This window comes from Cryptotermes secundus, unplaced genomic scaffold (assembly GCF_002891405.2).
Source record: "Cryptotermes secundus unplaced genomic scaffold, Csec_1.0 scaffold572, whole genome shotgun sequence".
Lineage (NCBI taxonomy): Eukaryota > Metazoa > Arthropoda > Insecta > Blattodea > Kalotermitidae > Cryptotermes > Cryptotermes secundus.
This window is the reverse complement of record NW_019725849.1, coordinates 179,796-192,626: the sequence shown is the minus strand read 5'-3', so window position 1 is coordinate 192,626 and position 12,831 is coordinate 179,796. Positions and strand designations below refer to the sequence as shown.

At 42.8% G+C, this 12,831-nt stretch overlaps 1 protein-coding gene across 6 annotated transcripts in view; it reads left to right on the top strand.

Annotated features, from left to right (window-relative positions):
• Positions 1–12,831, top strand: part of LOC111863756 (SH3 and multiple ankyrin repeat domains protein 3) — a 111,760-nt gene that overhangs the window by 83,278 nt on the left and 15,651 nt on the right. For 2 of the 6 annotated variants that reach the window (XM_023850381.2, XM_023850378.2), the window contains 5 exons: positions 1,355–1,633; positions 2,225–2,404; positions 6,280–6,526; positions 8,792–8,993; positions 10,198–10,426. In XM_023850381.2, the coding sequence (XP_023706149.1) occupies positions 1,355–1,633; positions 2,225–2,404; positions 6,280–6,526; positions 8,792–8,993; positions 10,198–10,426 (1,137 nt within the window). Of the gene's footprint in view, positions 1–1,354; positions 1,634–2,176; positions 2,405–6,279; positions 6,527–8,791; positions 8,994–10,197; positions 10,427–12,831 lie in introns of all 6 variants that reach the window. The other 4 variants (XM_023850376.2, XM_023850375.2, XM_023850380.2 and 1 more) reach the window with 2 other exon arrangements.

Genomic DNA, 12,831 nt, shown 5'->3' with positions numbered 1-12,831 from the left:
TTTCAGTATCATTATTATATAGCGTCAAGTGATAGAATGAATGATGAATTGGATAGAGTTAGGAAAGAAGCAGTCATGGCCTAATTGAGGTACTACCCCCTGGAATTTTTGTGGAGGGATTGAGGAAGACCACAGAAATCTCAGTCAGGATAGGCAATGTCCCACGTGAGCACCTCCCAAGAATTAGCCTAGAGTTTTACCTCTAGGCTATCATATTTGGACACATCTCGTGAAGTTCTTACAGTTTATCTTACATGGACTGCTGTGAAATTGAACCTTAGCCTCTGTGGCACAGTTCTGAGATCAAATGTCTTTCTGATGCTAGCTCCCTCCCCCCCTAATCTTACTTGGAAAGTGAGTTTGCTTATGTGTAACAGTTACTGTTCAGCTTTCGTGACATGTGAGTGGTAGCTCTCTGTTAATAATAATAATAAATGAGTAAGTAATGAGAGTGGCAGAGCTCTTGTGGCTCTGTACACAAACTGATTCAGATGGCAGTGAAAGATTGTCTGGGTCTGGGTGCATGGAGTTTTGATTGCCACGAGTTTCCGTTGCCTGCATGTGATGTAAAACTACAACAGCTGAAAAGTATAGAAAGTATGACCTTTCACTCACTAGAATTTCTTCCAGAAAAATCGGATGTTACAATAATATGTGATATCTAATATTTGTATACTTTATTGTTTATGCATACATCTTTATGGGTTGTAATTATTTCATCAGGTAATATTTAGAAATGTCTGGCTGACCATGGGACACTAACATACACATCTCACCTTTCCCTGGTAACTATGAAATGCAGTGCAGTTCAACCAGTACACATTGTGTGGCCACTATTATTCCTCCTACAGGAATGTGTGAAAATCAGCAAAGCCACAAGTGACTGTTTTGAGATTACGGTCTTGTGAGTTGTGTTGCGGTGTGTGTTGGTAGATAGGTACCCACATTATCAAGGAACCTCCCATCTCCAACTTCAGTCCACCCCTCAATCCTGAAGATGGGAGTAGAATGTTCCTCGAAAATGATAACATTTCTATCAGATGATGTGCTGTCACTTCAAAGAAGACAGTAATCTTAATGCTTACTGCCGTGAGAACCTCAGATCTCACGAAGACACTTGGGTTTACATGTATGTGCAGGACTCCATATAAACATTAATTTGTCTTCATATCTTGCCAGAACTGGACATTGTCTTACAACTCTCATTCCTGGATCCACTGCCAGCAACAGGAGCCTGCCTTTTTTGTACCCCCAACAGCTGTGAAGCTTCCCATGCATGTCCACTCTTTGAAGTAGAAAATAGTGAATTTGTTGAGTGGGGTACTGATGAGGCCGGGCCCACTTGTGTTTGCAGTCCCGTTTCGAGAGCCCCCCAGATACAACCCTCGCCGTCGGACTGCAGGGGGTGGGGGGGCACCTCATCACCACCACCATCCTCACCACTTTGGCCATCATCCAAACCTTCCACTCCGAAATTGTGTGCCATCAGATCCCATCAATTTGGAGATGCCTCCTTCCCCATCCCCATCGAACCGATCGCTGCCGCCCTTCAGCTCAGCCTCATCGAGTCTAAGTGAGACTAGCAGTGGGTCAACTCAACGCAGCGTCGAGGACAGTGCAAGCTACGTGACAGGTAGGGGCCATGACACAACCATCACCACCGTGGGGACATATATTATTGAGCTGAATCGTTTGAGAGGTCTAAATTATTTTATCTTGCTTTGGACAAGAGAACCAGCAGAGCCTGAGCTATACTGAGTAGCGATGTTACATTATCATCCCATAGCTCAGTTAACAGGAGATGGAAGGATGGTTTAACCTCTGTGTTATTTTTTTTTCAACATGGGGCATGCATGCTGTTTGCCTGGGTATGTACTGTGGAGTTGTAAAGCATTTATTTTAATGCCTACTCTAGGCACAATGTGCCTTCTATCATATGCTGTTCCATCCAGTGAGAGTTATTCTTTGCATTGCAGTCTTCATATTTTCTGATCTCTTTGCAACTAGTGAATAGGAGGAGACAGACAGTCAGGCTGCTATGATGATAATCTGCAGGATTACAGTATTGGAAGGGTTAATGAGTTCAGACATAATGTCCATTTAGATTCTATAGTTTTTACTTGAGGAATGATGAGGCACGTCCTCTTGAGGCTCTCTGGGGCACATGTGACCGTAGGTGAGGGGGGACATGTGGACTACAAGGGTGGCTTTTCGCTGCCTGCAGACAAGAGTCTCGGGGACACTAGTGACATCATCAGTGACAGCTCTGGTGTCGGGACATCCAACAGTGACACTACAACGCAAGGATCTGTCTCGATGCCCAGCATGACTGTCGTCTGTCTTGAGAACTACAGCTCTGGGCTGCCTGGGCACCTCCGCATAGCCCAAGGTGATATTGTTGAAGGTAAGCAGTCAGCTCTTTTATGTTGCAATGGTAGCATGTTTCTGATTTATATAACAATGTAACTTTCCTATCGGTTTCATATTTCCAACTGTGGACATTACAAAGAACATACAAAGATATTATGAAATTTAATTTTCATTGTTGCCAGTACATACAGTAGCCATAGCTGTTAAAGTTATATGCAAATATTGTAATAGAGTTTTTGGGTGTGATCTGAATCCTCATGCCAATTTCTTTTTAATTACATAAGTGAATTTGAAGGTTCTTCTTAAGGTACTACATATTCTATCATGTATATTTAGTTTATTATATAACGCAAAGAAAGAAACAAAAACTATCGTGTTACCCCAATCTTCTGATGGCAGCTGACATCTGACCAACCTTTGGCTTTATGATTACAACCTCTGAAGAAGTTGGTAACTAGAAAATCAGTCACCGTTGTGCCTTCTGCATAAGGATGGCGTAAGCCGCAGGTCCCTCTTAATGCATGGCAACTGGGAGGTATTCATTTCCCCTATGGCTCTCTGTAAAGGGTCATGCAATGCCGATGGTGATGCTTTTGAATGGCACACCAACGTTATACTGGAGCATCAGTCCCTGCTCCAGTTCTGGTGTCCTCAACTTTTTGTAGAGTTTCGCCCGCATAATACAGCTGCTCCTTGCTCCGGAACGTTGTCCCAGCTGTCCACGTCAGCAGCAGCAATAAGCTCGTACCTTCAGGCTGCCTGACTGTCCTTCAACTTGCTGGCATTGAACGCATTTCTCTCGGGTACTGCCATCTGGAGAGTGCATGTGCATTACTGCGTCTGGCCTTCTGGATATTTGGATGTAAAATTGTTCTTTTGAAGACAGACCCAATGGACCTTCCAGGTTTGTGAAACTGTGGAGCCAACGTAGGGCCGAATAATGAGTTTTCAGGTGGAATTCCTGTCCATAGAATTATTTGTGGAAGGTCCTAATGTCTTCACAGTAGTAACTCCCATTGTACAGCACAGTAGTTCCTCACACCCTTGGATAGAGCATACTATAGTGAGCTATTACACACTCTTGGCCCTCCACTTTTGACATCACATGTCACATCCCGATATTGCTTGCGTCTTTGCGAACATCACATTCGCCCGGCTGCAGCTATCTCAGGATGGGTGCAGTACTCTACTCATTTAGGAACTGGTTGGTGGCTTATGCTTTTGAACACCGCTGGAAAGGCCACTTGGCGTTCTTTGAGTTTGGTCAACGGCTTATGACGTCAGTGGAGCCGGTTATGAGCCTCATGTATGTCTGTAGTACAAGGAAGCTATTAAACTCAAGATTTTCTCTCTGCCATTACCACTCCCGTAGAGACTTCAGCTCTTCTGGGTCCATAGTGACTCTTTCCAGCTATGTGATGTGCCTCAGGTACATGGCTTCCTTCTGTAACTTTTGGCACATTTTGGAGTTCCCTTTCAGATGGGCTCCTTGGAACAACTGTATCCATTCTGCAGGTTATCACGCTGCTCCTGGAATGTCCTGCCGACAAAAATCCTTTCATCCGTGTACTCCAGGTACGCTTCATAAGAAAGGCCTCCTAGAATGGATTTCATCATCAGCTCGAATGTTACTGGTGTGTCGCAGAGGCTGAAATGCACATAGTTCACACAGAGCTAAAGGTCTCCTTGTTCTTGACGAGTATGATGGGTGAAGACCAAAGACTGTGTAACTCCTCTATAATCCTTGTCCATTGGAAATTGATGAGGGGGCCCTGATGGATTTGATGGCCGTCGCTGGTGTCGATGTGGTGGGAAACTCCAGCGGTTCACCCATATCCGGCACTCTTTATTGCGAAAGTGTCCTACAATTCTGCGATTAAATTCTCCAACTCTCAGACTTCCGTGTTACTGAGGTTGGTGTTGCACCGCTGTTTACATAGCCGTCGAGTCCCTAGAGTTAAAAATTTCAAACCATCGACTGGCCCTGTCCACATGATTGGTTCAGAATGGCCCAGAGTGGTTCCTTCAGCCAACGTTTGATCTTGTTGCTCACATTTAGGGTTCTGACAGGTACCTCTCATCGATTGTGAACCAGCATCCTGTCTATATCAGTGATAAACCTTGAAACTCGGTTGTACTAGGCTGTTTGCTGCATCCAAGGAACCTTCTAGCCGGTTAGTGACCAGTCTTTCACTTCTCGAACTCCTGATATGTGTGTTTGTAGTTTGTATCAAGTCCCTGAACCTTACTACGGATCTCCTCGCAAAGCTTTCAGGCCTACTGGTTAATCACTGTCATGATGCCCTTCAGCTATTTGTCTAGCATGTTTATTATTCTTATTTCTAACTCACCCTAGCCATCATTAATGGCACTTATTTCGCTCTTTAGGTCTTCCTGGTGAGTTGCAAGTTCTTCTTGACAGGCCGCCAATCGGCATTGCTGGCAGCCAGTTTATCTTGGCAGGTGTATATAGAGTTCATCCTCTTAGGCTGGCAATTTGTCTTGGCAGGTGCTTGTCACCTTTTTTAATTCTTCTTTGCTTGCACTTATGCCCTTTTTAGTCTGCTTTCTTAATTTTTAAAAATTAAAAGGAGCGTTATGAGAACACCATTCTGTCCATATGTCTTACCCCATAATGGCCCACTGGGCTTGTACCTGAGAATGGCTGCAGTGTTTAGGGCCATCGTCAATTGTAAATGACAGACCTGTCCTAACTCAGAGAGGGAGCCCAACATCAACAACCCACAGCTGTCTGACTAATAAAAATCTGGTCTTGGGTCCCAGATGGGTGCTTGACACCAAGACAGCCAGGATGACTGACCATCAGCTGTAACATAAAAAAAAAATAAAAGTAGGCAGTTAGTTCTTCCCAGAACTCCTGGCCATGTTATTTTAACAGCCCCAAAACCGCCTACAATGCTAGATTCATCTTTCATCTGATTTTTGACACCAGGGGTAACATTTGATTTGTTTTGGAACAATAATTTTCTCACTGTCAGAATCCACTTATGTTCATGATGTCAGTTTGTCTAGTCCACCACTGTTTCACTCTGATTCCACTGTTCTATCCTCTTCTTGCTTCTTACACTGAACTAATTCTTTATTCACAACAGGCACTTTTTGACATATGGTTCTCCACATGCATCCACACTAACCATCGACAATGTGCCGTAGCTCAAGCGGTTAGTCGCTGGTTTCCCACCGTGGCAGCCCGGGTTTGATCCCGGGTGTGGTCAAGTGGGATTTGTGGTGGACAAGGTGGTGCTGGGGCAGGTTTTCTCCGAGTCCTTCGGTTTCCCCTGCCAATCTTCATTCCACCAGTTGCTCCACAATCACCCTCACCTATCATCTGGGGCTGGTACAACAGGCCAGAAGTGGCTGCAGCACAAGGGACTTAGTCCCACCCCACTAGCATTAGAAAAAAACATCAACATTCAACTAAGATTCTCAGGAATGTCACAACCACCCATTCTATATGCAAAGCCAACCTAGACACTTCGTATGAGTTTAGTCATCTTCAATCATCAGAATGTGTTGGACAGCTCTTGAAGAATCTAGAAGCTCGGGGGTGAGTGGCCATGTGGTGAGGAACAGATTCGCAACCCCCCCCCNATTCTATCCACTTGACAATATTTCCATCATTAATGGACTTTTAGTCAACTTATCTGTGCTGATTACCGTGACTGTTGACGACATAAGAAAATCCAGTGAGAACATAGAAACCAGATTGTTCCAGAACTGCTTGAAATCATCATGCATAGAGGTTTTAATGGCATGATTAATTTGTTTGGACCTCAGTAGTGACATTTACCCTGTAGCATATAAAATAGTTGCATGGTCATGTAAGCAGAGTGTAATGCGGAATGTTAAGGTGAGTTTATGCTACTTACAAATGTTGTGTGTTCCTAGTAACTGGCACAACAGACTGTGGGCTGCTGGAAGGTGTGCTGCATGGGCAGGGCACAGGCTTGCTGCCCCCACATTGTGTGCAAGAGGTTCGATTACAGCAGGGGGTTGTTCCACCCCCTGTACTTCCTCAACCTCCACCACAACAACCACCCTCTATAATGATGGGCTCACTAACCACAAGCAGAGTGCAGGGACGCAGAGAGTCTATGCATAAACACTTTGCTACTGCTCCTCGCCTTAAGAAACAGTGAGTTATACACAATTCTAGTACAAGTACCAGAGCCGCAGCATATACATTTCATGTTTATTTTTTAAAGGTACATTGTTTAGTTTCTATGTTTCCATTGTTAGATAGCCACAAAAAGTTAGTCCTAGGGCAGGGTGTCTACAGATGAAAGATGAAGGTATGTATTTCCTTTTTTACTGACATGAATATTAAATAATGTACTGGCAGCAGCAGAGAATTGTATCTTGAAATAAGGTAGCTCTTTTCAGCATCATAAGGTTGATCATCAAGTACACCATTGCAGTACAGTTGTTGAATTTCAGAATGTTTCCTTATTTAAATAACAAGAATTTCTGCTTCTTCTGAGTATGAAAGAACAGTCAGATGTGCCAGTATAAAAATTGGTTTGTCATGTCAGACAGTGGTACCATGAAAATTATTTTGACCTGTTGGATACAGGTACCATAAAAATTATTTTGGCTTGTCTAACAGTGGTGCTGTGAAACTGTTTTGTCCTGTCAAACACTGGTACCATCAAAAGGGTTCTGTCATGTCAAAGCTGGTACAATCAAAATTGATCTTTTCCATCAAATTGTACTTTTTTACTCTCTCATGTATATAGAATAGAAATGTGTATATAAGAAATTATTGTGATGATGAAGAAAATTTATATCAGAGTTTTGATAGATTTGCATATTTTCATTACCCTTGAACAGAGAAATTGGTGTTTGGAATGCCATGTCTCTGTCTATATATATGTATGTATATATGTGTGTGTGTGTGTGTGTGCGTGCGTGCTCACCTTGCTAATGCTTAAGTTGTTGGGTGGATTTTCTTGAAATTCAGTGTGTAAGATTTTATCCAGCATAGGATGATTCCTGGTGAATGTGAACATTCCAGCCCTGAAAATAGGGTTACTTCAGATGTACCTGAAAACACAAAATTGAGATTTTTTGAAAAGCAACAGAAACTATTTTGATTATAATTAAATGATTTATGATGATCATCTCCCTGAATAAATCTGCATAGGTGGTTCCTTCATGAAAGTACTGGTATGCATAATAAGGGCCAAATTTTTTCAAGGATGGCCTTACTCATTGATTAAATTTTAATGATCCGTAGAGACAGTGGATCCAAATAATGAACCTGTGATTTTTATACCTAATTTAAAAGTTATACATAAGTTTTCTGAGATATTTATTTTAGGGTGGTGGAAGGCTGTGATCCATGCCATTGTTACTTACTGCATATCTACTCTATGCTTGTGTAATCAGTAAACAGCAGTGGTGTACCAAACAGTTGATTTCATTACCATGACAATACAATCAAGATCAATCATGAAGAAAGCAGTCTTCTGGGATTTGGCACCATGTATATGTCGTGTTAACCGACGTTTCAGAGGAATGTATCGCCTCCATCTTCAGGGTTTCACCGGTTCTCACGGTCTCTTCGATTGCGGATTTCTTATATTTTTCCTTCTACCCTGAAGATGGAGGCGATACGTTCCTCCGAAACGTCGGTTAACACCACATATACACGGTGCCAAATCCCAGAATACTGCTTTCTTCATAGTCACCGCCATGAAAGCCTCAAATCTTACAAGATCAGTCATGTATGAGAAAGTATATTGTCATGTGTAAGGGTGTGTGCATGACTTACTAGATAGGTTTTGGACTGGATGACAGGATTTATTGACACCTTATACATTCAACTCGTAACTACAGGTAGTAAAGTGCCATCACTGATCTACACACTTTACAGTTCACTGATACATGCACACAAGGGTTCACAGTCTTTGCTAGTCATCCTGGCAACAGATTTCAGCACAGTGGTTATACCAGCCTTATTGTAAATACAGCACACATGAAGTCTTCTTTGCACAGTTTAATTCCTTTCTTGCCATTTTTCCTCAGTCACCTTGAACTGCCAACTGTCTCAATTCTAATTCTAGCTGTGCGAGATCCTCATTCTATAGCCTCAGGTTGGACCCACAGAAAGCATCGTTTCCTCTGTTGTTGCATGTTGAGTCACTGCTGCAGAGATGTGTTTACTGCACAGTTGTGTGACAAGAGGCATGGACCCATAGAGGATGCTGCTTGCAGCGCCACTTCTACTGTTGCGTGACATCACCACACATGTGTATGCTGCAGGCACTACCTGGCAGCAGCCACTGTTTACAGAATCACCACTTAACAATGGATCTATATATCACAATGTACAGTGTGTTTGTTTTCATATGTTTTAAATTTGTTGGCACTTAACAGAGAGAAGATTAACTTGTCACAGATTACCGGCTGAGCCACGTACAGTAGTCTTGCATCGTGCTCGCAAAGGCTTCGGGTTTATCTTGCGGGGGGCCAAGGCCATGTCCCCACTGATGGAGTTGCAGCCCTCAGAGCGCTGCCCTGCCCTGCAGTACCTGGACGATGTTGATCAGGGGGGAGTGGCTGACATGGCTGGACTCCGAAAAGGGGATTACCTACTGGCCGTAAGTTTAATAGTTGAGAAAGCTGGCAGGTAGCAAGCTTTTCACATGTCCCCATTTCGTGAATGGTTCTTGATGAGAATTGTTACAGTTTGTCTGGTGACTGAGGTTGTGTCAAAGTTACCCTTCTTTTTCTTTTCCTTGTGGTGTGGTGAAGTTGAGCCCACTCAGTACATTAGCCACTATTTGGCCCATTGTACCAGCCATGGATAATGGATGATGATGAGTGTGGAGCAGTCAGTGAAATAGAACTGGCAGGTGAAACCCGAGTACTCGGAGAAAACTTGCCTCAGTGCCACTTTGTCCACCACAAATCCCACGTGAGCTGACCAGGACTCAAACCTGAGCCGCTGCAGTGGAAGCCGGCTACTAACCACCTGAGCTATGGCACTACCCTATATGGAAGTAAAGCTCACCCTCTCAATTTTGGCAATAGGTCAGACTGAGTGGTCTGCTTTATGCTCCAGCTTCATTCATCTCCTTAACAGTAGAACATGATGGGCTCATGGTACCGTTATGGTGATGAGACACATGATAATGTCTCTGCCACAAGGCTGTGCCTTCATGATTTTAGACACCCGAAAGCTGTGGTAGTCATAACATGTATGAAAGCCAGTGTCTGTTCATTCCCTCCCACCAAAACAGTGAATCTGAAGTGCTCACATTTGCTGTATAGAAAATTTATTGTAATGTCACAACAAATGGAATAAGATGCACAAAAATTGACTAGCTAAATTTTATTCACTGTGGTTTGTGCTTTTCAGTAAGGTGTAAAGAAGAAACATATAATTTGATAACTGATTACTGTACAGAATGCCAAGAAATATGCCCATAATTTTGTATTTGTCTTGCTAAGCAGAAAGGAATGTGGTGAAGGGTGAAAAAACTTATTTTGGAATTTCCAGAATCTTCCACAAGGTGCACAGAAGTATGTGCAAGAGAATTCTAAAATTATAAGTCATCATGGAATATTTAAATGAGCACAAACAGCATTTATGTTCATTATTAAATAAATTGTAAGGTATGATTTTATTATTCAATGCAAAACCTTATCTCATGTACTTTCTATGGCACTGTGAAGGTTAACCTTTGTTGGAATATGGGGTCTGAATGCACTGTGTTCTCTAATATTGCTTGGACTTCTGCAGAATTTTCAGAAAATGTATCCACAATTCTGTAAGAGTCTGTGTGCCTGAATTCTGTGCAGATAAATGGTGAAGACGTGTCTGCAGCATCACATGAGCATGTTGTGGACTTGATCCGATGCTCTGGGGATCTTGTATCCATGACAGTGGTGTCAGTCGGGGCCAGTGCCCCTGGGGGAGTACCCTGTTCCAAATCGTCCACTCTTTTACCAGGAAGTGTTGGGACAAATCATCACAGGCAGTATGCCACGCTGCCTCGTAAGATGAATGCTTCTAGCACTGGCACCATTGGTAAGTTTCATCTGTCTGAAAAACTTGCTGCACATGAATTTCCAGTACATCTAGAGATGCTGTACATGTTGTTCAGAGTATTGTACAAGAGTCCCTCAGGAGGCGGTTTTGTCAGCCAATTTGTGGTTTTCTATTTGTATCCAGTTTTGACAGTGAGTCTGGTTTTCCATTCAGTATTGTTAGTTAGTCCATGATTTTTCATTTCTATTCAGTTTTGCCAACTCAGTATTTTTCATTATTTTGTTTTGTCAGAAAACCTACAGTTTCCATTTGAGTTTGGATCCAGAGGTCCAGGTTCGATTCCCGGCGCTACCAGATTTTCTGAGTAGTAGTGGGTCTGGAAAGGGGTCCACTCAGCCTCTTGAGGATAATTGAAGGAAATAGTGGAAATATTCCAGTGTCTTCACAGTAGCCAGTAACTCTTGTAATATAATGTAGCAGTTCCTCTCAGCCTTGGATAGGATCCAGATCTAGGAAGTTACTACACACTCCTAGCTTGCCTGCAGTGGTGACAGCACACCTGTAATTCCCTCAGTGATGGACTTCTCACATGACTGCAGGTATTCTAGGATGGCTGCAATACATGGCTCCTTCAAGGATCTGAAGATGGCTTTTGCTTCTGGAGACTACTGGATGAATTTTGATTTCCTTCATAAGTTGGTTCAGCAGCTTTTCAATGTCCACAAATCCTGCTTTGACCTCCAGCAATAGGTACACAGAACAATGAAGCTCCTCAGCATATGTTTGTCTTTTGCTGGTGGCAACTTCCATATAGCCTTCAGCTTTTGTGAGTCATTGGTCACTCTTGCCAATTATGAAATGTGTTCCCAGTACCGTACCTCCATCTGGAGCATATGGTTCTTCTCATCAGCTGACAATGATCACATCATCCAGCTACACCCAAAAGGCCTGCAGGACAGGTTCCATGAGGTGCTTGAATGTTGCCAGAGTACTGCCGAGGCAAAAGGGCATATCTGTGAACTTCCACAGTTCCTGTCTAGTAGAGTATGCTCTCTTCTTTTTGTCACTGGGTTGCAGGGCAACCTTCCGATAACCTTTCTTCAAATCCAGGATCAAGAACATCTTGCCCCAATGAGCATATCCAGGGTGTCAGCCATTCTCACTAGCTGAAAGCAGTCCTGTGTAACATCATTCAGCTGTCAGTAGTCCACACAGAATCAAAGGTCTGCATTCTTCTTCCTGATGAACACGATTGATGAAGACCAAGGACTGTTTGATTTCTTAGTTATCCTTTTTATTTCTTCCAGTATTGCATCCACCTCAGCCCACTTGGCAAATGGGAATCTGTTAAGGGCTGATGGATTATACAAGTGTTTCCAGTATCACTGAGGCGGAAACATCTGTCATTTCTTCCAGATGTAGCTGTCTTTGATACAGAAGTATCCTAGATTTCTGTGGTTAACTTGTCCCCAGTCCTGGGCTTCTCCACCGTTGAAGCCTGGCCTGACACCAGATGCCACCTCTTTGCACTTGGTCACAGAGCTGAGTCTCCCAAGTTTGAGGTGGAATGTGGGCGAGCACCATCATACACATACAGATCAGTGTAACTTTTGTAGCCAGACTGTTGTAAGGATTACTAACTATAGTAACTCCATGCAATGCTTTCTGATGATTTTTCGTCATTATCTTCATCATCTGACTGTAATACAGTAAGTCTTCTGTAGTCATGCTTCCAGAGTGATAGATTTATTGAAACACCAGAGTGTCACAGTACTGCCATCCTAAAAGGAACATTGGCTTAAATGTGAAGGTTAGGATGGATGCCTTCCTGCAGAATAATTATCATTTCATTTTTTAGAAATATAAATGAAATAAGTTACAAGAACTAATGCACCTTAACAAATTGGTCTTTCTTATTTATTGCTGTTGTGCTGAGTTTCACTTTCAGTGAGATTGTAGCAGGATATTTTGAATTATCTGATAACCCTCTTCTGTTTTGTCTCTGCCTACTTTCGTAAACAAGCTACTGGGGCATAGAATCTTTGTTCTCAAATACAGTATGCACCAAAATACGCAGTACTGAAACTCACACATCTTGAACGCACATGTGCATTTGTCGACAGGGTATAGCTCCAGCCACATGTGTTCCAAGTAATGAAAAGGAAGTTGTGTTGTGCAGTTGTTGTTGGAAATGGGTCTCTCGTCAGAGGAAAAAGTATTCATAGTTGAGTATTATTTCCACTCATACAGAAGTGGTCACCAGACATCTATCTACCTAGATTTTGAGCGGCCAGAACTGTCATCAGGATCACAAGTGGCTACCGACAGGAACTCAGTAACTGTTCCAGCAACAATGAATGTTACAGTATTGTTGCATGTATGAGTGTGTTTTGGCAGGGTTTTGGATAATTCGATTTATTGACCACTTATGTATAGTAACTGTA